The sequence below is a fragment of the Dromiciops gliroides genome, chromosome 4 (assembly GCF_019393635.1).
Source record: "Dromiciops gliroides isolate mDroGli1 chromosome 4, mDroGli1.pri, whole genome shotgun sequence".
NCBI classification, from domain to species: Eukaryota; Metazoa; Chordata; class Mammalia; order Microbiotheria; family Microbiotheriidae; genus Dromiciops; species Dromiciops gliroides.
The window spans coordinates 3,639,705-3,667,500 of NC_057864.1; the positions used below are offsets into that span (position 1 = coordinate 3,639,705).

Genomic DNA, 27,796 nt, shown 5'->3' on the forward strand with positions numbered 1-27,796 from the left:
CTTCCCCCTTGTTCGGATGGAGTCCTCTGCAATGGATGCATCTGCCGATGGCCAGGACCACAGCTCTGAGCGCGACTCTGAACAAATGCTTAGGGTCACAAGGCTCTATCAGGGAAGGACGTAATTAAAGTTTGATCTGTTCTAAAAGCCCCAACTTTAATCACTCTAGGCAATTTGTTGGGCTGTTAATTGGTCTGGGAACTGGCTCCAGATACTAATTTAAGCTGCATTTCCCCCCAATTGTTTAGGCTCTGCCTCGGCCAAACGCTGCCCCAGGAAGACCGAGCACTGCCCCGGCCAACATGCAGCAGCGGCCCAGTCGGCTGCAACCGCTTCTCAACCATCCCGCAGCAGTGGGAGTCGTGCCAAAGCCGCCGGCAGCATCCAAGTCAAAGCCGTCCCTGGCGGAGACTGAGGGCCGATTTCCCAATGGGGTGAGCCGCTTCCTGGAGGCATGTTTCCTGATGCTTTGGAAAGCCTTGTGGAGTCTCAGAAACCTTTGTCAAACAGTAGGGTTCGACTAAATTTGGTTTTATTAGCATCCCTCTAATCAAGCGCCCCAGGAAGGGAAATCCTCTTATTTTGGGGTTATTGAAAACAGCCCTTTGGCCTTCCATCTGATAAGCATTTATTAAACACCTGCTGTGCGCGGGTCCTGGAGCTGGGAGCTATGCGGCAGGATGGTGATGGTCATGACTCACATTAGCATCGATCTTTTGAGGGTTTTACGCAGTATCTCATTTCATCATCACAACACTACGGCTTAGGAGCTGTGGTTATCCCCATTTTATAGGTGAGTAAAAGGAGATCTGGAGAAGTTAAGGGTTTCTCTCCCAAGGGCACACACTTAGTAAGTGTCTGAGGCAGATTCAGACCCAGCTCTTCCACGGCCAGTGCCCCTGTCCCCACGGGGCTGTCGCCGTTGGGTGGCCGCTGATGGTGGCGGTTCCACGTGTACACAGATAAAAGTAAAAGACAAACAAATACGTCCAAGGTATTTGGGTGGGGGACTCACAAAGAGGGGGAACGCCCCATGAGGAGCTCCTCCTCAGCTGAGGAGGGGAGACGGGGGCTCCCTGAGGCACAGATAGCCATGGGAGGCGTCGTGCAAAGCAGTGGAAATCGAGGGTTGTCCACGGGGAGGTCTGGTTTGCCTGGAGCGTAGGTGATGCATGGGAGACCTGCAGAGGTGCTTGGGGCCCCTGCCATGGACAGTGAGTGAGGCCTCCCCGTAGAAAACGGGAGGCGCTGAATCTCCTCGGACCGCCGAATAACGGCTGAGTCACAGTTGAGTTTTGGGAAGATTAAGTGGGGGCAGCTGTGTGGAAGATGGATTGGGAGGGGCAGAAGTCTGGATGCGGAGAGGCCAGGTAGGAAGCTCTTGTTGTAGGATAAGTGACAGATACAAGAGGCCACTAGGGGGCGCCATAGTGCACTGAGCGCTGGGCCTGGAGTCAGGAAGACTGAGTTTAAATCTGGCCTCAGATACTAGCTGTGTGACCCTGGGCAAGTCACTTCACCTCTGTTTCCACTGGAGCAGGAAATGGTCTCTATCACGAAAATCCCCAATGGGGTCATGAGGAGTCGGGCATGACTGAATGACGAATAAGTGAGAGAGAACTAGGCCTGTAATTGATGTCTTTGTGGTGTGAGGGACAAGAGGATGGATACAAAGTATTCTGTGTTGAGTCAACAAGCATTTATTAAGCACTAACTGTAGACCTTGCATTGTGCTAAGTGCTGGGAATACAAAGAGAAGCAAGAAGGAAGCTAGTTCCTGCTCCCAGTGAGCTTGCATTGTAGTGGGGGTGAACAACACATAAAAGGGAGCTGGTGTGTGTGTGTGTGTGTGTGTGTGTGTGTGTGTGTGTGAGAGAGAGAGAGAGAGAGAGAGAGAGAGAGAGAGAGAGAGAGAGAGAGAGAGAGAGAGAGAGAGAAGGAGGGGAGGGAATGGGAGAGGGGGAGGGGAAGGGAGGGGAGAAGGGGGAGGGGAGGGGAGATGGAGACATGTGGAGAGACAGAGACAGACAGACTGCGGTGCAGGTTGATAAAGAGACAGAGAAGTGGAGAAATCCTAGGACAGAGTCCTGAGCTCTAGCCAAACATAGGGAGGGGGACATTTGAAGGACTAAATCAAAAGTAAAAGAGAAAGAATCTCTTTAACCAAGAGATTTGTGCAGTTTGCAGACTTTACATTTTTAACCACTGGTGTATTGATGTCCACCCTCCTGATCCTGTTTATCTCAGCTCATTTGGGTCCTGGAGCATCTCACATTCATCTTGGTGGTTTGCTCATTGCCTGCTGAACAGAAGTACTGGGGGTGTGCTGAGCCCTCTCTGGTCTTCAGAGTGCCAGGAGCTTCTGTCTGTCTGTCTGTCTGTCTGTCTGTCTGTCTGTCTGTCTGTCTGTCTGTCTGTGTCTGTCTGCCTGCCTGCTTGTCTGTCTGCCTGCCTGTCTGCCTGCCTGCCTGTCTGTGTCTGTCTGTCTGTCTATCTATCTGTCTATATGTTTGTCTTTCTGCCTGTCAGTCAGGCCCATCTCCCCTTGGTCTATGCAGATTTGTGGATTCCCTCAGACCAGGGTCAGTTGTGAGCCTGCACCCAGAGCAGCCTAGGCATTGTCTCGGTATTGCCTTGTCTACAGTCAGTTCCATAGACTTGTCACCTCAGCAGAATGAATTAACTTTCCATAGAAACAGACAAACATGCTGGGCTAATGCCTTGCCGTTGTTATTCCTGTTAGAACTGATAAGTTCAACATTGCATAATGATTAGCATACTGTGGGTAATTAAATCCAGGGAGACCTATGGGGTGCATAGATCGGACCAGAGATCCGGCCGTGCCCAGTTCCCCTCTGTGCCTTCCCCATGGGTGTGGCTGCTTGCAAACAGGCAGAGATGTGTAAACAAGCAGATGGGTTTGACTTAGCTACCCAGCGGGACCAGCCTTTGGTAAACTAGAGGAAATCAGGATGTGGGGGCTCATGGTCGGGGGTGGGAGGCTGCCCTTGGCTGCTGGGTGGGCTCAAGAGAAGACGGAGCCGCTTCTCCCTTCCCCAGCCAGATGATGGTGTTTGACCTCATTCCCTCCCGTCCTCCCCCTGACAGGACCCTCTAACCTCTGGCGTCTTGGGCAGCCTTTTGCAGAGCAGGATGGGTGGGTTCTCGGCTGGCCTAGCCAGACACCAGCCATGGCCTCTCCTTGGCCAGGCACCCATTTGGGCACCGTGGCTGGTTTCCTGTGATCACTCCCTCCTCGGCTCTACCACCGGAGCCCCTTTGCTCTGCTCAGCACTGGGGAGGGCTGACTCCAGAATGAGGGGTGTCACATTCACAAAAGCTAGGAAGTGGCAAGCCCTAAATAGATGAGCCTCAGACTTGCCTACTGAGTCAGGGATAGGGATGGGCAGGAGGCTCCCGGGTACAAGGCCCTCCTACTGATGGAATCACGGGTCCTCTCAAGGACCCTGTCCTCAGATTCTCCCAGGAGGTTTTCTTCTTGCTTCTCTGAGGAATGGCGCTATGAACCTCAGTATCCCCACTTTACAGATGAGAAAAATGTGGCTCAAGATGAATCTCTTGTTTATCATAACAAACTCTTGAGTGTTGGTGCCAGGATTGGAACTCAGTTCTCAGAATGACACGGTGGAGGTAGGGCGGCAGGGTTCAAACCCCACCTCTGTGTCACCTGGCACAAGCACTCTTCCCCTTGGGGCCTCAGTTTCCTCTTTTGTAAAATGGGCTACTCAGTGCCTGAGGGTCCTCCCTCCCAGGCTCTTCCATCACACAGTCTGATGCAGTGTAGACCATGCTACCAAGGGGAACACAAACAGTAAGAGCAAGCAGTCCTTCCTTTGATAAAGACACTTCCTCTATAGGAAGCTATTGGCTACTTTGATCCTCATAGTGAGAACATACTGATGAAAATTCCTATCTATGATCAATTCTGACAGTGAATAGCTAAAGTAGGAAATCACTCAGTGGGCATCTGTTAAGCACTCCCTCCACCAGTGCAGGAGGACGACTTCTCACAACCTAGAGAGGTGTGAGGACGAGCCCTGAGAAGGGAGGGACTCACCATAAGTCTGTGTCCAGGGCAAGACTTGAACCCAGATGCCTGGGCTCTGAGGCCAGCTCTGCAGGCCACTCTCTCAGGCTGCTTTGCCATGTTCAAAATAAATACAAGGTCCGGTCTAAAGAGAATCAGAGGTGCCAACAACTGAGGGGCTCAGGAAAGTCTTCAGGTAGGAGGTGTCATTCAGGCTGATCTCTAAAGGAGACTGGGAGGAGGGCATGGCATTGGGCACAGCCTCTGCAAACACCTTGAGGTGAGAGATAGAATGTTGGGCATGAAAAGTAGCAAGAATTTGGCTGGATGGAAGAGCGTGGGAAGGGTTTTGTTCACATAACGAGGCTGGTGAGATAGGCCAGAGCCAGCTTGTGGAAGGCCTAGAACAGCAAAACAAGGAGTTAGCCTACATTAGACCCTCAGGGGAATAGCCTCCCCCCCAGCTTCTGGAAGGGCTCATTGGGGGTTTGCATTTACACTGAAATGTGCACACAGGTGGGTTAAGCATTGGCCACAGAGCCAAGTATAGGAATTGAAGACTCAGGAGTCTTAAGCCCCCTCACCCTGGCCCCCCATTAAATGAACTTGGCTAGGCTGCTCCCTGCCTGTGTCCTGGAAAGAAGTTCTGGCTTGCCCCATTGCTAAGAAGGTGTGTACACTGGGTTTTCTTCTCTGCTTTCATTCATACAGACAAGGCCAGATCACTGGGCTCAGGGATTCTGAGGCAGTGATGCATCAGATCAGTAGCAACACTGACCATGTGAGAGAACATAGAATCCCAGAGTCTTCGAGCCCCGCAGAAACACAGACAATGTGCGGTGCACCCCAGGCCTGAATCCTCACATCAAGGTCACACAAGGCTTGGCCTTGCATGGTCCAATTTGACCTTTGTTATGGCCCAGTGAGGTCCTGGTGTGTGGGCATTGTTTGCTCATTTGACAGATGACACAGCTGAGTTTCAGAGAGATGGACTTCTTTAAGGTCACAGAGGAAGTAAGGGGCAATGATGGTCCCTAAAACTTTGTCCCAGGACTCCAGACCACAATATCAGAGTGACTTCTAAATATTGACTATGCTGATTGATGGGAACTTGTTCAATCAGGATGGTTTTTTCTCCTTTATTAAATGAATTCTAATATCAGGACATATGATTCCAGGGTGAACGGTACAGGAACTCTTCGGAGCAGCCCCACGGAGTGGCTCCATATCAGTTGCCCATTATTAATGAGTATTTGATGCCCGTACCTCCACCGCCATCCCCCAGAAATGAAAAGATGATCAACAAAAGTCGCATCGAGGCGTGGAGGAGAAGAGTCCGCCCAACCACAGCCCCAAACATCCCGGATCCTCACAGGGTAATTACTGAATCGATTTGTTTGCAGATTTACAGGGTGTAGAGCCAGATTTTTCAAGGGCACAGGGAGAAAAACTGGGGTAATGATATGCAGAGTGGCCAGGGCAAAGACACGGAATCCATTTTCTTAATGTAATCACTGACTCCAGTGCAACAGAAATCCAGGCTGTGAGCAGTCCATTTGGAAAGGCAATTGGACATATTCCGGAAGAGAATCGTTAACCAGACTTGTGATCCAAACCACCTAGAAATCCAGCCCCTCTTCCAAATGAAGCACTCCTTTGACTGACTCATGCCTTGGTGTGATGGCAGAAGCTTCTGCTGAATCTGCCTTGAAGTCAAACATTAAAGTTTGTTTTTAATGAGACAAAGCCAAATTATTATATGACCCTCATCTTGAAGAGTCTCCCCTTCTATTCTTGGGAGATATTAATTACATTTTACTAGACTTAGTTCCTCAAAATATGGAGGCAGGAATGAGTCTAAGAGCCAGGTAAACTTCTAATAAGCACAGTCTGCTAGGACGCCAAATGACCTTCTCCCTTAAATTAATTGTATGTTAAATTTCAGAAGGAGTAAGAATAAGATCTGTAACTTGGCTTACTGAATAAACAGAAATTGCTGCTGAGATTCCATTGAAAGAAAACTAGAGAAGAAAGGTCCACCATTTTCATAGCATTTGGATTGATTGGATATTATATCTTAGGGAGAGAATTGAGGGATGGCTTCCTCCTTTTTCTCCTTCTCCTCCTCTTCCTCCTCCTTTTTCTCCCCTTTTCTTCCTCTTTCCCATCCTTCTTTTTTTCACCTCAGCAGGTGAGATCATATTTAGGAAATTTTCTTTAGGTCCATCATCTGAGTCTTCCGAGCCCCCTGAGGGAGGATCAAATGAGATAAAATTTGTCAAAGCACTTAGCCCAATGCCTGGCAGATAAATGCTTATTCCCTTATCCCCTTTCTGATGGCTGCTAGTCCCTGGACACACCCCAATGGGTGGATTAAATAATTCTCCTCAGACAACAAATGCTCCAGTGGACTGTGATCCCATCAATTTGGAAGTTTCCTAGAACAATCCAGATCCCAAGCCTGCTCATCCTGGGGGACTTTGGTGGCTCCGACCTTCCCATGTATTCATCACAGGCGGTTCTCCCTAAGAGCTGGGGGCCTCCATTTTGTCTTGAAGTCAATCCTATAAGTATTTCTGTAGTGTCTCTAGGGGCTACAGATGTCATCCGTGGAATGATCCCTACTCACAAGGAGTGAGTACTCGAATTCCAACAGAGAAGACCAGTCAGTGCCTGGGCGGGTACTAGTCAGAATTGTAAGGTCTCAGATTCTAGCTGGGATGTCTAAGATCTTTAATAAATCCTTAAAAGCCTAAACTCTTGCTGAATTTATCGGTAAGTCTTAGCCAGTTTCCCCCCAAAACTGAGGGGCAGGTTAGGACCTGCATTAGATTTTAAGCCACACAGAACAAATATAAGAGAACACCTGTGAATTCTGTGCAGGGCGATGCCCAATCCTCTTTCTTTTCATTCAGTCCTTGCCTTGCCCAGCTCTGCTCTGATGTGGTTTCCACACATTAGGCTCTTGAGGGCATAAGTGACCCTCCTTGCTGGCACCCGTTTCCCCAGTCTAAAGCAGGCCTGCTCCTTGGGAAGCACCTTTCATAGAGAGATGCTCCATCTCCCAAGGAGCGAGTTGCCAGTTGGTTTGGAAGGGAGGGGGTGGGGAAGGGCTTCGAGGCTGGCACAGTGCACTGTGTCAGGGCACAGGCATAGATGGGGAAGAGGAGGTGAGGAAGGGAGAGGTGGCTGGTCGGCTGGACCATAGGGCGCCCGTCCGGTGAGGCTGCAGACGCAGCTGGAGCCAGATCTTCGAGGGCTTAAAAGCTGAGCAGAGTTTGTATCGGGCACAAGTGGAGTTTTTTGAGTTAGAGGGTGACATGGTCAGGTTTATGCTTAGAGGAAATCACTCCTGCAGATGAGGGGAGGCTGGCCTCTGGGGCAGTGCTCTGACCCTCCTCACAGACCCTACCCTGCCAGGTACCCTCGTCACCTCCTTCCCCTCCCATTTCCTGTTCCGTGTTGTCTTCCCCGTTAGAATACATGCTTCTTGAGGGCAGAGACTGCCTGTTCAGCTTGTATTTCTCTGCCAGCCCTTAGGACAGTGACTGACACGGAGCAGGAGCCCAGCAAATGCTTGTCTCCTTTGGCTCCCAGGGGAGCCTCAAACCGTGTGACCACAACAGCTTAGCCTATATCACAGCCTATTCCCACCCACCGAGGCCTCCACGACTGGCCCTCAGTGATGCTCCTCCACCACGACCCGATTCATCATTCTTGGGATGACACCTCACACTCTGCAGGTCACAAGGTGTTACCTGTATAGGGTAGCCCATTGCCCACCTTGGTGCCTTTGCACAGGAGCCTGGAACAGTCTCCTTCCTCATCTCCACTGCATGCAACCCCTGGGTCAAGTCAAGGCTTGAGGTCAGGTGCCGGCCCCTCCTTCCAGACTTGCAGAGGCCTGTCCTGATGCCCCCAGGTCACAGAATCACTTCATTTGAGTTGGAAGGGGCTTGGATAGAGTCAGGCCACTGACACAGAGGAGGGACTCATGATAGCATACCCCAGGAGTGATCATTGACTGGGTGCGGCTGTTCAAAGGAGTTCATCTTGCCTTAAAAGTGACAGATTACTTTTCTCAAAAAGAAAGAGGGTTTTGCTCCATTTTATTGTGTGTGTATCAAAGAGTAACTTTTCTTTGTTCTGCCCCTCGGAGAGCTACAGAGAATGCACTTCGCCTAGCATCATCTTTCTGGTTGGCTAACGTGTGCTTTCTTGATTCATTCCAGGATTCAGGAAGATATCACAAATCTCCCTTGCACAGTAATGCCTTCATCACCATGATCTATTGGGGGAAGAGTGTGCACCTGAATCACGATGACATCAATTATAAAGATGAGATCAAGATTTATCAGCAGCACTGTGGTGGGGAAAACCTTTGTGTCTTCCAAGGCAAACTCCTTGAAAAAGGTACCAACCCCACGGGGGGAGAGTTCTGGCTTGGGATGGTAGGTAAGGGTGTCGACGAAAATGACCCGACTCTTCTCTGGGAGTGTGTCCAGGGATTTATGGACTGTCTGCCTCAAAGCAAATAGAGATTTACTGCTTCTTGGTAAGTAGAATTAAGGCAGCAATGAGTCTCCTGGATTGTGTGAGAGACGGTGGCATGATTTAAGAAGGTAGCAGATTAATTTGAGGAGAGAGATTATCCAAAGGTTGTGGGACTAAGCTGTCCCAGAAGGCCATGCGGCCTGGTAGGGCTGCCATTGTGAATTATGTCATCACTTATTCAGAGAGAAATATACCAGGATGACAATTTGTTCTCTACAAATTCTACCTTGACCTCAGATCACAAATCCAATAAATGTCAATGTGAGCCATGCCCTGCATATGGTAGGCAAGTCTGGGATCTGGGATGAAGGTTTTTTTTTTCCTATTTCCATCCTAACTTGATCATACAGTTAGCCCCAGGTCATTTGCTCTCTGATACAATTTGTCATGTACCAAATCTAAGTATCTGACTTTGCTCCTTAGAGTTTTTTACATGGTATAATTGGGGGACGATTGGCCCTGGAGGCAGAAAGATATGGGTTCAAACCCCACCTTGTTCAGAATAGCTATGTGGTGATAGGAAAGTACTTTAACCTTTCTAAGCCTTGGGCAACTTTTGAAGATTATTAAGTCACTGATGGGTTGCAGTTTTTACCGGCAGAGGGAGTTCTCACACTGGAAGTTTCCTAATGCTGACAAAACTACAAATCTCTCATGTATCTAGCCATGTGGAACAGGAGTGAAATGGAAAGTTGTAACTGTCCTTTGATTTCTCTCAGACATTATAGTTTTAATAGCTTATTTGTGAAAATATGTCTAGAAAGAAATGTCATCTTTAAGGACTCGTTTCCAGATATTCATTCAAACTGAAAGTTTTCTTCGGATTTGACATTCTTCATGTAATGCTGCAGCCGGAAAGAAATGGAGAAAAATGGTTACTTTCAGCCTTACTAGGTTTTCCTTGATGAAAAATAAAAGGGAATAATTAACAATGAAACAGATTGAGTTTGCAACTTTGGACTAAATGTGAGAAAAAAGTAGCTCAAGGTTGGGGACTTTAGACCTGATATAACAAAAAAGCACCTTCCAATTATTGCTATTAAAAGAGGAAATGAACTGCAGCTTGAATCTGGGGGTTCCTGCTCCCTGGAGGTTCCCAAGGAGAAGCTGGACCCCCATTTGTCAGTCTGGCTGGAGTGGGAGTTCCTTATTAGGAAGGATCAGGATTCAGGATCATGGACACCCATTTCCTACCCTGACAGGTTCTAGTTTTTGTGATTTACGATCACTATGTAGTAATAGAGGAGAAAGGACATGGGACATGGAGTCACAGAACCTCCCATGTGATGTGGGGACACTCACTCAGTCCCTTTAGGCTTCAGTGTTTTCATCTGTTAAATGGGTGGGTTGGACCAGATGATGTCTCAGTCCTTTCTGGCTCTCAAACTAGTGTTCTTCAATCCAAATACTGAGTTCAGTGACTTCTTCCCCCATAAAATCATAGATATGGGATTGGAAGCATCTCATCTAATCTTCTCATTGTACAGATAAGGAAGACTGAGGTGCTTAATGACTTCTAGCTTCTGTTTAAATAGAAGTCACATGTCCAAAGCCACTACCTAACCTTCTTGTGGTGTGTGTGTGTGTGTGAGTGTGAGTGAGAACTAGAGAGAACCATGAAGCCGTGCCTGCCCTCTGGGAGCTTTTATCTATGGGAGTACAACTCCTGCGCTGACGCCCGTGGTGGGACCATGTCCCATCCCCCTTCCTTTCTGAGCTCCAGCTCAGTCAACACTGATGCATCCCAATGAACGAAGGCACGAGGGAGACTCGGCGGAATTCCTCCTCCTGTGCACCCTACCCAGGCTCTGAGACAGAAGTCAGATTTGAGGTAACAAAGCCGACCTTTGCTCCGTGATGCTCTGCGGACAGATCTATCCCGGGGTTCACCGCTGTTTGCCGTGGGAAAGGATGGAGACGCGTATAATGGGATCCTGCTCCCCCGATGATTGGCCCCTGGGGACCCCTCGATTGCCAGAAAAGCGATTGGTCAGAATTGAACGATTGTCCACCCCCAGCCGACTCCAGTGCTGCCATTGGACCCATGCAGCTGGGCTGGAAGAAGCTGCCCTTTCCAGCCGCCCACGCTGAGCAGCCGGGGAAGCCCGATGAGCTTGTTCCACGCTCCCACCGAGAACAGAAGAGGCGGCCATGCTCAGTGCTGCGGATCTCATGAAAAACGGCTCATTTGGCCAGCCCGGTGCTGCTGAACACAGGGACGTCACAGTGAGATCCTTTCATGGTCCTATGATAGGTTCATTTTTTCTATGAGAAATGCATTCTTTTATTTTCCCGGTCCTTCATGACCCCTTTGTTTTGGGGGTCTTGGGCTTTCAGATGGTCACTTCTCACATACTGATTACTTCTCCTCTGCTGCCTGTCATTAAATGTTTTTACAAGTTGAATAGAGTCATTTTAAAAATAGGAAATGGCAGAGCAGAGAGACTCAAAATGCAGAGATCCAGGTTTTGTTCCCCATCTCACCCCAAAAAGCTGCGAACTCCTTAACCTCCATGGGGTTCTGTTTCCTCAAACATGCCCTGAGTGGATTGGGTTAGGGGATCTCTGAATGTCCTTCTGGGTCAGCCGTATTCACCAAGCATATTTTTGTAATCTAAACGAATGAACAAAATGCGTGAGAAAGCATTTCACAATAGCTTACTAGGGGCCAAGCAGTTTGCTAAGGGTTGAGGATACAGATAGAAAAAGTACCACAGTCCCTCTCTTCTTCTTCTTCTTCTTCTTCTTCTTCTTCTAGAATTTTATTTTCCAAATTACACGTAAAAATTTTTTTGACATCACTTTTTTTAAAACTTTGTGTTCCAACTTCTCTTCCTCCCTCCCTCTCCACCCCGCCCCCCAAGAACTCAAGCAATTCAATATAAATTATACATGAGTAGTCACACAAAACATCTCCATATTAGCCAGGTTGTGAAAGAAAACAGACACAAACAAAACTTCAGATTAAGAAACTATCAAAAAATTATGCTTCAATCTGTTTTCAGATACCATCAGTTCTTCCTCTGTAGAAGGATTGCAATTTTCCTAAGTCCTTCAGAATTATATTGGATCATTGCATTGATGAAAATAATCAGGTCCTTCACAGCAGATCATCTTACACTATTGCTGTTATTCTGTATACAGTACATTTCACTCTGCTTCAGTTCATGTTGGTCTTTCCAGGTTTTTCTGATAGCATCCTGTTCATCATATTATTATTTTTTTTGCTTCCTATAAAGTAACTAACAAAAAAGAATTATGTTTCCATCTGTATTCAAATACCACCAGTTCTCTCTCTGTAGATAGATTGCATTTTTCATAAGACCTTTGGAGTTGTCTTGGATCATTGCATTGCTGAAAATAACGGAATCATTCACAGTAGATCATCTCGCAATAATACTGTTCTTTTGTATACAGTAGATTTCACTTTGCACCAGCTCATGCAGGTCCCTCTAGGTCCTTCTGATAGTGTCCTGCTCATCATTTTTTTAATAGTAAGCTACAATTATATAGTACTTTAAAGAGAGATTTCCTTACAATAAACCCATGAGGTTGATTACTGCAACAACAGTAATAGATGACTTTCATATAGTACCTTAAGCTTGACAAAGAATTTTCTTCACAATAGCCCAGCAAAGTAAGCACCATACATTTTGCCTTTATAATCAATCATCATAACTGTTTCCCTCTATCCTATTCCCTTCCTGTGATATTTACTCTATTTTCTATTTTCTTTTACCCTATTCCTCCTCAAAAGTGTTTTGCTTCTGACTGCCCCTCCCTTGCTCTGCCCTCCCTTCTTTCACCCTTTCCTCCTTATCCCCTTCCCCTCCTACTTTCTTGCAGGGTTAGATAGATTACTCCATCCAATTAGGTGTGTATGTTATTCCCTCCTTGAGCCAACTCTGATGAAAGTAAGGTCTTTGAGCTAATTCTCATGTGTGTAAGTCTCCTTCACTTCCCCACTCCTCCCTCATCTCTGCCCCCCACTCCAAACACCCTTTCCTGCTTCTTTCATGTGATATTTCACACCATTCTGCTACCCCCCTATTCACTCCCCCAGTGTATTCCTCTCCCTCCTCAATTTTACCCCAAAGATGTCATCATGGGGCAGTTAGGTGACATGGGACAAAACACCTGCCCTGGACCCAGGAGGACCTGAACCCAAATATGGCCACAGCATAGTTCCTACCTTCAAAGAGCTCACCCTTAACTGTTGGCTTATAAGTCTGTTTTTACACAAGAGACTAGTCTGCGTTATCTTTCCTTCCATCCATAGCCATGCCTAGCTACCTCGTGGGGAAGATGGCCAGAGTCAGTGTCGGGCCAGCCTGTGGCTGCTGCAAGTCTTTCTGAAGTGGCTGTATCACTTTTGTTTTAATTCTTTCAACAAGTGAAACTCTTGTGAGTCAGGGCTACCTGTGATCAGACACCAGTTGTCTCATGGATGGGCCTTATTTCTCTTGTCCTGAACCCCCACTCAGAAACATGGGAACACCTCTCCCCTGACAGCTGTGTTTTTCTAGGTGGTCATGGGACTGTTGGCTAGAACTGTCTCAGCCCTATTCAGAATTCCTGCTGGTTACTGCCTGCTCTTCTCCACAGCTCCTGCCCTGGTCACTGGCCTCGGGGTGACCCTCTGTCCTTTGCCCAAAATTTCCTGCTCACCCTCCAGTCTGGCCTTCTTGAGTGTTTGTTAGAGAAGCCACGCACACAACTGAGCAGCACTGTCTCCTCTTTCCCCATCTTGGCTGCTTCCTCACTGGGCGTAAATGCTGGCTCTCACAGTTCCTGACTCTCTGACACCTCTCTGGGCCTCAGTTTCCCTGCCCGTGAATGAGGGCATCAGACTCGATGACCTCAGATCTCCTTTCCAGCATCCTTCCACCTGAACTCAAGTCCCATTTCTTCAACTTTTTACTTGAATATTTTGCTGTTACCTGAAAGTCAACTTGCCTAAAGCCTAACTCACTCTCCGAGCATGTGGGCACGCATGCCAGTGCACATGCACCCACACGCACACACACAGGCTCCCCTTCCCAGCCTTCCTGTCTTTGTCAATCCCCTGACACCCAGACCAAGAGCCTCGGAGACAAGGGTGACTCTTCCTTCACCTTCACTGTTGACAGAGCTGACCTTGTCAAAGTCCTTGCGTTTCTCTAAAGTCTGGTTGCCTAGAAGGTCCAATGAAGACATCAGAAGCAGGGCCTGGAAGGGCCCTTCCTGCTGTGGACGTGTTCTTTTAGGATTCATCCCCTGCCGGCTCATTCACCCAACCCTGGGCACTTTTCTCTCGAATCCTCCCTCCCATCCCTTGTCCCTCCCTCGAGTTCTAGCCCCGGCTCTGGAGCCAGACTCCCTGACTCTCAGATCTCTGAGACTCAAAGGCACATGAGGCTCCTTGCTCATGAGAATGACTGTCCTTGAGCACAGCTCTCAGCGTGTCACCCATCGACCTGCAGAGGCCCCCTGTTTCCTGCTTGAGCTCCTTGCCCTAACGTCCAAACCTGAAAGTGCTGTGATGAATGTGAGCTGATATTTTTATGCTTGTGGTGTTCAAAGGGGTAAAACACGTGGTGTAAAAGCATTTTCTAGCCTCCCAGTCTGCTAAGTAGTCCTGGTTTCTACAGTCTTCCTCCAGAACTGGATTTTTCAGACTTGGGCCACCAAAGGAGGCTGGCTACATGTGAAGTAAGAGGTCCTGGGTTTGAACCCTTGCTATTTGCTGCCTGTGGGATCCTAGGCAGGTCCTTTAAGCTCCTTAAGCCTCAGTTTGTTTTTTCTTTCTGTCATTCAGTCATTTCAGTCACATCTAACTTTCTGTGACCCCATTTGAGATTTTCTGCAGTACTTTGCCATTTCCTTCTCCAGCTTATTTTACAGATGAGGAAACTGAGGCAAACAAGGTGAAGTGACTTGCCCAGGGTCACTTAGCTAGTAAGTGTCTGAGGCTGGATTTGAACTCAGGTACTCCTGAATCCAAGGTCCATCCTTTATCCACTGTGCCAACGAGCTGCCCCTGAGCTGAAGTTCTACACTGCTCCTTCACTCGTGTTTTTCATTCTTGTTTTCAGAGACGTTTCAGTTCATTTCCAAACGACATTACGGCTTTCCCTTCAGCCTCACTTTTTTCCTGAATGGGATGCAGCTGGACAGGCTGAGCTCCTGCTGTGAGTTTAAGCATCGAAGGGGCTCCAGGCTTGGAGGCAAGAATGGATACTTTGGATTTGTTGACATCGATGGAGCTTCTCCATGCTATAAGTATGGAAGAAAGTTATTGGGGCATGGGAGGGAGGGGGTGACATTTTCTTCCCGTTTGTTTTTTGCTTCTATGTTTATCAATGGCCCCTTTTTACATTAGTCATACTTATGTAGCTATGATCCATGTGACATCTTATCACTATAGCACACTCTCACTGTGGGTGATATGGTCCCACCCTCTCCCACCCCCAGAGCTTTTCCTTATAACAGTGGAAATAAGGATGCAAAACCCAGAAAATCCTTTGCAGTCTGGCCCCTGCCCACCTTGGCTCATTGCCTGTTATTCCTTTTCACTAACTCTGTCCAAGCAAAACTGCCTTCAGTGTTGTGCCCCAAATGGAAAATTCCATTTCTGCCTCAGCTGCTCCGTGCCTGAAATGCCCACCCTCTGAGAGCCATTGCCTCTTGGAATCCGTGACTCCTTCCTAAGGTCCCCTGGAGTGTTGCCTGCTACTCAAGGCTGACCCTGAGCCACCTTCCCTGATTGCTTTGGGCTTCATTGGTATCCACGTTATGTTTGCTTATTGATTTGCACACTGTTTTCTCCAGTAGAACAGGAGCTCGCAGAAGGCAGAGATGGTTTTGCTTTTGGTCTTGGTATCTCTGGTGCCTGACAGTGTCTTGCAAATGGGATGCTTGCTTGCTAACTGAATGAATGAATGAATGAATGCATGCATGCAATAGGCTGGACCCCCCTCCTGAGCATCAAGGGGATATGCTTTAACCTTTACTGTCAAAAGTGTTCTTTGCAGCTCATTTGAGTTCCACTGTCTTTTAATATTGTTTTCCTTTGGATTCTTGTCGTGGTTATCTTTTCTCTTGGGTCTTGGCAAACAACATGGGTCCTGCCAGAACCCCTTCACAGAGCACACCAAGGCCCCAGTTGTATCTGTTTTGTCCATCTAGGTTTTCATAGATTGGTTTGCTTCCCAGTCCCGAGGGGACAGTGACTTACTCAAGGCCACACAGATACGGGTAGTAAGTCTGCATTCAATCCATTTCCATTCAACAAAGCTAACCATGTGCCTATCATGGTGACAAAAAACTTTTGTCTTTGCAACTGTTCCTGCTCTCACGCAGTGCCCCTTCTGGTAGCTGCAGGGATAAATCTCACACAGCCCAACTGCAGCTGAGCAGTAACCGCTGGGGGGCTGATCCTGGAAGGCGACTCAAGGTGTAGAACCACAGGTTGGGGGCAGGCAGGAGATGGGATTTCTGAGGCAGGGGAACAGACAGTCATGCAGTCATGTGTGAGAAGGGGAATCCTGGCAATGAGTCTTGTCCCATGGGGAAACCATGTCCCCTTCCCCCACTCCGTATCAGCCTCTCTTCTCCTGCCCACCTCCCTGTTCCATCAGAAAGATGACAGATGAGCTCAGAGTCACTCTTAAGGCTCCATCCATTCAATCCCCTGAGCAGCAAACCCAAGAATGAGATTATGGAACTGAACAAAGAGAATTAGGATCCTAGCAATGACCTGCATTGCAAATACGTTTTTGAAAGGGTTTCTTTATTTCTTTATTTTTCATTTCAGTGTTTAACTGACTCATGTTCTTATTAAACATTTTGTTACTGCTTTTTAAGATCTTGCATGTTACGTTCCATCACCGTCTCTGCTCCATAGCTCCTTCCCTTGGAATATATCGACACAGTCAAACAAAGCAGGAAAAGTAAATCAGAATAGAAGCTTATATAGAACATATAGTATCTATCAAACAAAGCTTTGTAGACAAACAGATGCATAAATAATAGACATAGCAACTGGAAGGGGAGAGAGAGAGAGAGAAAGAGAGAGAGAGAGAGAGAGAGAGAGAGAGAGAGAGAGAGAGAGAGAGAGAGAGAGAGAGAGAGAGAAATTTACTGGTCTTCCCCCTATATTATATTTCTTTATAATTATGTATACATAGAGAGGCTTATTTCGACCATTCTCATGTCATAGTAGTGATGAGAGTTTGAGAAAATATCTCAGAATTAACACTGGAAACCTGAGCCTTGTATGAAATCACATGTTCTTCATTTTATAGTTAGGGAAATTTAGGCCTGCCCAGAGAAAGGAAATTATTTCTCCAAGGTTATATAGGTACCAAGCATAACTGGGATTTAAAGGTTTCAGTGGATTGTTTGCAGAAGACAGATTAATGGGTATACAATACAAAATGGCAGATTCTACCTCAATAGATTTCAACAATAAGATGCTTAGTTTATTCTTCAATCCAATAGAATCTTTCAAAATTCCATCATTTGCAGTGTTCCCTGGGAGCTAGTTGGGGGGAACTATGTCTTGAGGGCCCCTATTCACAGGAATATTTATAGCAGTGCCCTTTGGGGTATCAAAGAACTGGGAAGAAAATGGATGCCCATTGAATGGGATGGCTAAACAGACTGTGGCACCTGAATGTCATGGGACAATAATGGGCAGTAAGAAATGAGGAACATAGAAAATCAGAAAAACCTGGGGAGAGTGGTATGAAGGGATGCTGAGGAAAATTAGCTGAATCGGGAGAACCCTTGACACGATGGCTACAAAAATGTAAGGGGAAACCTCACTCAAAGATGGCAGAACACTGGCTCAGTGCTGGCTGACACATTGGCTGGGTCTGAAAGGTGAGCCCCAGTCTACACCTGTACTCGCCTCCTCTCTTCCAAGAGAGTTGTGGAACATTTGGAGACTTGCATTGGTAGAAGGAATGTCCTCACCTAGGAGTTCTAATGGGCAGACTGTGAGAGTTATCTTGTGTGTGTTAATGGTGCTTCTGTTTAATGATGCAATGTGACTCTTGGAGCCTCTGGGCTCAGGATTCGATCTCAGGCCCCTGTTCTCCTTCCCTGGTGATCTGGACAGAAACCATTGATCTCTGCACTCTTCAGTGTAAGAGCAAACAGGATGATACATGATATGACTTGGACAACTCAAGAGTGTGGTCTGTCACCAGGAGGCCGTATTGACCCAAAGCATGGCTTTAAATTCTAATTCTCAGGATGTGGGGTTCTAAGTCAAGAGGCTCCAGAGGAATGAGCACATGAGTGAGTGGATGGATGGGTGGATGGATGGATGGATGGATGGATGAGAGGATGGATGGATGGATGGATGAGAGGATGGATGGATGGATGGATGGATGGATGGATGGATGGATGGATGGATGGACGGATGGGTGGATGGATGGATGGATGATGGGTGGATGGATGGATGGATGATGGATGGATGGATGGATGATGGATGGATGAATGGATGGATGGATGATGGATGGATGATGGATGGATGGATGGATGGATGGATGAATGGATGATGGGTGGATGGATGGATGGATGAATGGATGATGGGTGGATGGATGGATGGATGGATGAATGGATGATGGGTGAATGGATGGATGATGGATGATGGATGAATGGATGATGGGTGGATGGATGGATGGATGGATGGATGATGGGTGGATGGATGGATGGATGGATGAATGGATGGATGAGTGAATGGATGGATGGATGGATGATGGGTGGATGGATGGATGATGGATGGATGATGGATGGATGGATGGATGATGGATGGATGATGGATGAATGGATGGAGGATGGATGGATGGATGGATGGATGAATGAGTGGATGGATGGATGGATGGATGGATGAGTGGATGGATGGATGGATGGATGAGTGGATGGATGAATGAATGGATGGACGGGTGGACGTGTGTTTATTGAATTTTTCCTTTGTGCACAGTCTGTGACACACTGAGACACAGCACAAAGAGTGAAGAGATCTCTCCTCTCAAGGGACTCCTGAGTCTCATTGGGAAACAATGTAGTAGCAGGGCTCATGGAAAGGTCCAGAAACCCCAAGGGTGTTTCAGCAAGGGGTTGGTAGTTTATGTCAGATATGCCAGTTTATGTCCTTGGGCAAGCTAATTATCTTTTACCTAATTTACGGGGTTGTTAACAAATAGAAATATGATGGTATTTGGGAGAGCTCTTTGGATGCTTTAGAAGACACTCTCTATAGTACAGATGCACAGAACCAAAATCTCAGATTATAGAGGATGTTCAGAACCCCTCTCTAGTCTAGCCCGTCCTCAATAAAGCCTCTCTACAGTCGGCCCAACAAGAGACCACACGCCCTGTGTTTGTAATGTTCTTTACAGTAGTTTTTTTTTGGAGGCAATTGGGGTTAAGTGACTTGCCCAGGGTCACACAGCTAGGAAGTGTCAAGTGTCTGAGGTCGGATTTGAACTCAGGTCCTCCTGACTGCAGGGCTGGTGCTCTATCCACTGCGCCACCTAGTGACCCCTGTAATGTTCACATAAAGGGGAACACACCCACTGTCTCCCAAAGCAGCCCCTCCATCTCGTGGATCACTTCATTTGTTAGGAAGTCTCTTCCTTGACCTCAAGCCAAAGGTGACTCCTTTGAAACAGGCTCCAACTGATCCTAATTCTGTCTTCTGCGGCCAAGAAGAACAAGGCCCTTCCCTCTTCTACATCTCAACTCTATGCCACTGACCTTTGAGATCCTTGAGAGGAGAGACTTGTGTTTGCCTTCCTTTGTGTCCTCAGGGCCTAACTCAGTGCCTGGCACATAATAGGTGCTTAATAATTGTTGACTGGCTTCCTTGTGACCATCAAATTCTTGAAGATTAATCAATAAGTATTTATTAAGTACCTACTATGAGCTAGATCCTTTTTGAGGTCCTAGGGATACAAATACAAAATTAGTGCATCTCCCCAAAATCTTCCCTTTATCCTGATAAATATTTCCAGTTCCTTTAGCCAGTTATGCCATGGTCTCAGTCTTTTACCATCCCGGTTACCTTCTTTCGGATATTCTATAGCTTTCAATGTCCTTCCTAAGCCAGGATTTCTAGAACCAAACAATAGAACTTTATCTTTGGTTAGTGCCCCCTCCTTATTTCAAAGCCATGTTTTTCTTGCAGCCTACAAAGAAAACACACAAATGAAAACCCCCACACATTATAGTTTCCCATGTCTCCCCATCTTGTAGTCATGAAGGTGATTTTTCAACCAAACTTGAGTATAAAACGTTCAATTAATATTCATGATATTTTGATATAGTGAATCCAACCCAGTGCTCTAGGCCTTCAAAACCTTTTTTTAAATGACTCTGTCACCCACTGTGTTGCCTATCCATCTCTCCTTTGTGTCCTAAACAGGATGGAAAACAACATGTATACACCATGCTAGTTCAGACTATCGTCTCTGGAGTCTTAGTTGTCAGTGCCCAAACCTCCAGTGAGGACTTGTTCCCTTTCTTGATGGTAAATAACTAGCTTTGATGTTTAATGTTGACAAAACACTGCACAATAAGTGCTAGTTGACTGAATATGTTTTCTCTTTTGATGACAACCCCGTGAGGTGGGCAGCTCTTATTACCCCCATATTTCAATGGATGAGACTTAGTCTGAGAAAGATTAGTTAATGGGTCCAGGCCACATAGGCATCTGGACCAAAAGCACATCTTGAACCTAGGTCTTGCTATGAAGGACACATGGGCGTCGCCTGAGGTTTTTCAAAGCACTTGGTATTTATGATCTGAAGTTGTCTCACAACAATCCTGTGTGACCAATGTTTCAGGCATCTTCCAGAGGACAAATCTGAGGCTGAAAGTCAGGGTTCAGAGCTTCACAGCGTCAGTCAGCTAGCCAGGGTCTGACAGCAGGCTCTGAGCTTAGGTGTTTCTCAGCTCCCAGGTCCAGCCCCGAGTCTCATGCTGTTTGTCAGTTAATCAGGGGCAATCTTTGAAGAAGCCAGCAGTTGTTTTCAGAACTTGTTGAGAAATCTGGGGAGGAAACTCATTATAGAACTAACTAGAACTCAACCCATTTAGTGCTTTAGGAACCCAAATCAGAACCTTAAATTATGCCCGGAAGCAGGATCGGTAGCCGGCCAGACTGAAGCATAGATGTTACCCACTCTGTGTGCCCAATTCCCTTCAGCAGATGGGCAATAAAGAATCTGTGCGTGGAGTGTATGAAATTGGGAGGTAGCCGAGATCTCCACACAGTCCTGACATGATGCTTTGAACTCGAATATGTGCTGGTGACATCGCAGAGTGAGCAACGTTAACAAGCTGTTACTCTCGACCGTGTGACCTTGGGCAAGTCTCTTCATTCTCTGGTCCTAAGGTTCCTCCTGCCTTATAAAGTGGTGAGTGGGTCCTGCAGATTCCGGCTCTCACTGTCTGTGTTCCTTGTGAAAAGGCGACACGATCATAATTTGCCTAAAGCCCGAAGTCCGTGGCTTCCAAAGACCCCAGAGACCTCATCGTATGGCACTGTATCCATTCAGAGGAGTCTTGGGAGGGCCGGAGGGAGAAAATGTCCTTAGGCCCACTTTAGAGACACAGGTTAAGAGGGTAAGTGATATGTGCCTAATGGGCTCTCGTGCTCCGTTATCTGTTAGGAGATGACAGTCTGCTCCCACAGGGATGAATAAGCGAGGAAACAGATAGATGGGAATGATTCTGCATCGCAGATTAGGAGCTCAAAGTGGTGTGGAGGCCATTTATTAAGAGGTAGAAGGGGGTCATCCGGGCCCCCCCCCTCATGTGGGGGCAGATTAGGGTCTGGCGCCCCTGCCGCCTCTTGGATCCCACTGAGCCATCCTGCTTTTCAATTAGCTCATCGAATCCTAGGATCTGAACTTGAGAGCTAGGAGGACCTTCCAGATAATTGAGGGCACTCAGTCATCTTTAGGGTGAGGCTTCCAAGGCCCAGGGGTGGCCCTGGTCCAAGGCCACACAGTTAATTAGTCTGCAGGAGAGTGATAATTTAGCCCAAACCCAATTCTGAATTCATCACAGCACCCCCCATTGCCTCTCAGAGACACCTTGGTTCTCACTGACTATTCTTCAGTGTAAAGCTATGGTTTCTATCCTTTTGGGATTATCTCATTGTTTTTTCCCATTTCTTGTCGTCTGTCTATCATACGTGCCACAGCTTCCGTGCAGGTAGCATCCAAAAGAAGGAAGATGAAGGCTTCTGGGACAGACATCTCTCATCTGGCCTGGAGGCCAGCATCGCATAAGGTGTCTTGGGCCAGTGCTCTGGACATGTCACAAGGCTCTGGCCTGGGGTCAGAGCACAGTCCCTCCCTTGTCAGGAGTCTGTTGACACAGTTTAATGAGGGGCGTGGTCACCGCCACAGAGCTGCTTCCTCTCTTGGCACAGAATGCTTGCCCCTGCCCTCCTTGGTGCCTAAGAGCTCGGGCCACTTCCTGCATCAACTGATCATCTTACTTTCCACAGGAGAACAAAGAGAAAGAATCATCAGGTGACCAGAAACCCACGGGAGCTGGCCTCCTTGGCTCTCTGCAGCCGTCCTGTCTGGGGGCCCAGGGGCCTCCATTGTTCACACCCTGAGCTCCTGGCAATGGAAGCCAGCCCAAAGCCTGGGTGCTCCCGCCTTGTCAGGGTTGCCATGGAGATGGTCTCAGAGAGAGGAGGAAGCTGATTACCCAAGGGCTTCAGCTCTCACCACTCAGGAGCATCATTTCCCTGATTGTGCACATTCTTACAAGCTTTGAAATACTGCTCTCAGGGAATGTGACCTGTAGGTAGGAGTAGATATCGAGCAGTGCCTTTGAACTCTAAAAATCTACTTTACGATTCAAATTTTAGTTGGAATATATGATTCAGCAGCTGGGTGCATAATGGTTAGGGTGTTGGACTTAGTTATGAAGACCTGAGTTTGAATCCTGCTTTAGAGATTTACTGTGTGACCTTGGGCAAGTCCCTTAACCTCTTTAGACCTCTCATTATCTGTAAAATGAAAGGGTTGGACTTGTTGATCTCTCAGGGCCCGTTCAGATCTATGTTCTTATAAGCCAATTTTATTTTTTTTTAATCTTCTGTTCTTTTATAAGATAACTTTGGTCATTAAGAAGTTCTTAATATATGTTTCTAGTACTGATGTTTCAAAATTCATTTTAAAATTAAATTTTATTTTTCTAATTAACACAAAATTAATTTCCTCCTCTTATATCCAAACACTGCCATTTGGAAAATAAACAAGCAAACAGAGAAACACAAACTTTGCTACATATATACATAGTGAAGCAACACATTCCTTAATGGCCATGTCTTCTTTCTGCTTCTGTTTAAATCTGCTCACAGATTTGTGTAAAGCTTTTTTTCTCATCTTCCTAATATGTAACCAGGGAAAGTGGCTGAACAGAGAAGCTAGCTTTGGGCACCTTGGTGTTGGATCCCAATGTCACAGTGTATTTTATGTTATTCTTCCAAGGTGCATCATTTCAATGGGACTTGATAAAAAGCCATTTCCACCTCCAAAAAGAGAGAAAGAGATGATGGAGGTAAATGAGGGCCCTGTAAAAGAGAAAGAATTCACCAGACAAAATGAAAGTCTGAATGAAGAAGTGGAGAATGTGGGGCCAACGCCAACAGCTTGTTCAGCCCCGGAAGATGATAAGAAAAATGAAAAGTATGTTGAAGATGGGGTGGGAAGAGATGAGGCAACAGGACCAGATACTGCTGAAAACAACCAAGAAGCCACATTTAAAGATGGTAATGTATTAAAAGGCTTCTCAGATTTTTGGAAGTCCAAACTTCTTTATCCTCGAAAATAGTAACAGTTCAGTCTAAAACCTCCCTAGCAAAGTGGGGTAGAATATAACAAGAATAGCTGATATTTGAAGGTCTGGCATGTGGAAGAAAGAGTCGATTTATTTTGTGTAGCTTAAGAAGGGGGAGCTAGTGCTGCTAGAGAGATGTTATACCGGGTTGATTCTATAGCAATCACTCAATAGACATTTATTAATGACTTACTATGTGCCAGGCACTTTGCTAATTATTGAGGATACAAATACGAAAAAGAAAGTCCCTGCCTTCATGGTTCTTCTAATCTAATGGAGGAAGACAGACAATACATGAAAAGAACCTAAAGGGGAGATGTTGAGAAGGTCTGATGGAGTCCAGTCCAAGGGATGAAGCTCGTAGGACATGAAGCTGTGGCTGGGCGGGGAGTCTTCTCCAAGTGGAGGGTTTGGGAGTAGTTCTTTGATTCCCCCTGAGGCCGTCCCTCAGAGAGAGGAGGCTACTGAGGAGGTGAGTGTATGGAAGCTGATAGTCTCCCAGCTGGAGTTTATGGATTTCAACGTTCCCTGGGCATACGATGGATTTTACTCTGAGGAGTGAAAGATGGTAGGGAACAATGAAATTATGGGATAGTCTTAGAAAAGGGGAATAGAGCTATCATGGCCTAACCCTAGAGAAGGGCTCCAGGTATGGAGTCAGAAGACTAGCCTTGTCCTTTGTGGCCAGTGTGACCTTAAGAAAAGTCATTGAGTCTCCCTGGGCCTGGCTTTCTTCATGTCCGGTGTGGCTAGACCGTAACATGCATGAAGGACAGCCATCTTCCATGTGGCTGGCCAGGGAAGTAGGCTGGGACCCGGTTGTAAAGGGCTTTAGAGACCAGGCAAAAATTCCGCATTTGCTTTTGGAGGTAATGGGGAGCCACTGGATTTTCCTGGAGGATGAAGGGAGTCAGTGTGGCGTAGTGGATCGAGAGCTTGCCTGGAAGCCAACAAGGCTGGTTTAAAGTCCAGCTGCCACCACAGTCTAGCTGTGTGACCCTGCACAGGTCATGTAAGGGCTCTAGGCAGCTCCCCCAGACTCTAAGTGGTAGGGAAGGGGCTGCCCTGCACTGGTAGATGGGAGGGCCTCATCTGGGCGTTCCCGGTATCAGTCAGATCTCAGGTCTATTCCCCATGGCTGTGGGTGTGACTTGGGGAAATCTGTTTGGCAGCTGGGTGCGGGTCCAATCTTGAAGCTCAATTATAATGGGCCAGGCTGGAGGAGGAGAAGGTTCCGCTGTGATGATGACTATGTAGGTGGAGAGGAGGAGGTGGCAGATGTGAACTAACGGGGGAGAGTTATCCCTGAGGGTCATCCCATCATCGAACACCTATTAAGGGTGTCTAATATGGACAAGGCACTAAGAAGGCTCTCCGGCCCACAAGCCAAGAGCGAAACAATCTGTCCTCAAAAAGTATATGTTCTAGCAAACACTTAGAGGTTTATACAAAGTGTGTGCAAAGCAGGTACCCAGGAGGCATTAGCACTTGGGGGTGCGGGTTGGGGGGCAGGGAGGGCTTAATGGGGAAGATGGCTTCGGGGCCCATCTTAAAGGAAACGAGTCGAAGAGGACAGGCTGGAGTACATTCTGGGCCTGGATAGAGTCCATACAAAGGCCTTCCCAGAGAGGGGCACATGAAGGGTCTTTTGTGAGGACCAGTGGGAAGGCCTGTTGCCCTGCCCTCCCACCCCCACCCCAGCAGAGTGTGGAAGGGACCTGTGTAGAATGAGGCTGAAAGGGGAGATTAGGGCAAGTGGTTAAGAGGCCGCAGAGGTGGTCAGCCTGGGGAGGACGATGATGGGAGAGTCTGTGACAGGAAGTGGGCCGCATGGGCGTCATGGAAACCAGCTCGCCCTTTGCAGGGGGCATCTTCTGAGGCCGGCTCTGATTCCCTTTCCCATCCTCCTTTTGCACCTGTCTTCCTCGCGCGCTCTTTGTTTTCCTCTTTTTGTGGACTCTGTGATTTTCTTCTGCGGCTGCCTGGCTGGGTTTCCTGAATTAGTGTGGCTTTCCTGATTTGCTGCCTTTTTTTTGATAATTAAGTTCTTTGCATTGCAGGACGTGTGTAGCTCCCAACTAATCCATTGGGGTCAGTTCCCACCCTTGTAAAAGGCTCAGAATGCCACTCCCCTAACATCCAATCCAAGGTTGGCACTTCCTTCTCTCATTTTCATTTTTATGGATAATTGTTTATTTGCTTAATTGGTTCCACATGAGAGCCCTTTGCTTTCTTTCCTTGGCATGTTGTCATTTCAACATTGAAAAAATGTGGGTGGAAAGAAGCAGGCGGACAATTAAATCTGAAAGGTGAAAAATTATGGCCACTGGAGACAGCTGGAGTTTATCTGATGTGACAATTTCCTTTTCTGCCATTGATTTGTTGCCTCTCCGTGGAGAATGTTGCAAATTAGTGGCCCTAATAGGAATATTTTACTTTCTGAGAAGGTCCGGCTTTGAAATATAATTATTTGATTTGTTAGAGGGATGAATAATGGGTAGGATTTTCCCTCTGAATGAGATATACTTCCTAATTCCTTTTTTTTTTCTTTTTGGTGTCCACTTATTTCTCAAAGAATAGATAATATTCACCACATTCCTCCTTTAGACCTGATTAATTGAATTTTTCCACTTCACTCTTCATTAATTTGATCTCCAAATATTTTGAGCATCTTTCATGCAAAGTGCTCTGTTGCTCAGCTTCTAAATTAACTTTTATTATTATGAGTCTGTTCTCTTCGTTTTTAATTTATCTCTCATTTATTTTTTCCCTATCATTGCCTTCCTTTGTCCACTTTATTCATTGTAATGGACTATGTCCAATTCAAAATGAACTCTCCGTCTGATGTAGGTTTTGGCGTTGGGCTTTATCTTTTCTCTACTCAGTTCTATGTATTAGATCGCAATCACCAATCATTTGTTGTCAGCTCCACACAGTCTCTCCCGTGTCCACTAATTGTGTGAAAGAGAAGTGATAAAGGCAAAGAGAAACAGGGACTAATGAAGTCAAAACCCTCATTAAATTGGAATAGGTTAAGTGATGGGGATTCTATTTTCATCCTTAAAGCAGAGGCTTTCTCTCCTCAGACTACGATGAAGATTTTGAAGTTGATGACGAGAAATCAAATGAGAAAGTTAATGAAGATGGACAGACAGATGATCAAATGAATGGAAGGTCAAAGTCACCCTCAGATGATGAAAAAGAGAGTGAAACCTCATTCCAGGAAATACAAGAATCCTCTGATTATATGAAATATGAAATTGAAGGATGCTCAGACAATGACTTGGATGATGATAAACAAGGTTAGTTTTTTAACACAATATGTAACAGCTTATTTCTTAACATACGTATGTTATTTTCTTATTTTTGATACTTTTGATCAAAAATAAAATTAGTTTTTTATAGGTTCTTAGGAGATCTTCTATGTAAATTGAATCAATTAATAATTCATCTCTATTAATGGATTAGACAGACGTGTGGCTAGAATTTCTGGGCACAGTCTTGCCTAGAAACCAGGGAGATGAATTAGATTAGGTATAACAATCTCTCTATGACTTATATGTTTGTTGCTTCTCATCTGAAGAAGTTTATCATAGGATAATGGTATAAATGAATATAACCATTGGTTTTTAAACAGCCTGGAATAGCTGAAAGATAAATAGACTTAGAATCATGAGCTATGGGTTCAAATCCCAGCATAGTGCTAACTGACTGACTGACTAAAGGAAAATCATTTAACCTCAGTTTACTCATCTCTTTTAATGGAAATGAAATTTGTCCAACTTACACCACCCCTCCCAGAATTGTGGAAATAATCACATGTGAACTCAGAAGTGTTGCATAAATGTTAGCTATCCATTAAACAAAAAAAGAAAATAGAATCTTAGGGTTAGAAAGGCATCTATTTACAACAAAATTATCTTTCCAGATTGATTTTATGTAATCCCTCTCCACTCATTCTATGGTCCATACCAACGCACAGGTCTTCCTGCAACCTCTCATGTATAACCTTAGACATTATCTAGTAGCTTACTTCCCAACATTTGACCCCCTGGTAGAAAATCTTTGTGACATGGTGACCACTTGCAAGCACAGGACACTCCTGTTCTGATGAGGTCTTGGAGAGGTATGATTGTTAGAAAGACCTCTTCCTTTGAGGCTCCTCATATGACATGGTCTCGATGCCCTTTATCATGCCTTCCTCTGCCCATTCGTCAGCTCATTCATCTATTGGCAAAACCAAAACCAATCAAAAGCCTCTTTTACTGAAGATAAAGTGAGCAGGGTCCAGGATGGGTGAGGAGGACAACATCACCTCCATTTATCCACCACACTAGA

General features: G+C 46.4%; 1 protein-coding gene across 1 annotated transcript in view; it reads left to right on the forward strand.

The window, feature by feature from the left end:
* ERICH3 (glutamate rich 3) overlaps nucleotides 1-27,796 on the forward strand; it is a 130,033-nt gene that overhangs the window by 47,786 nt on the left and 54,451 nt on the right. Inside the window, 6 exon segments of the mRNA XM_044005386.1 lie at nucleotides 249-434; nucleotides 5,227-5,424; nucleotides 8,281-8,461; nucleotides 14,677-14,863; nucleotides 23,110-23,390; nucleotides 26,545-26,760. Coding sequence (XP_043861321.1) covers nucleotides 249-434; nucleotides 5,227-5,424; nucleotides 8,281-8,461; nucleotides 14,677-14,863; nucleotides 23,110-23,390; nucleotides 26,545-26,760 — 1,249 coding nt within the window.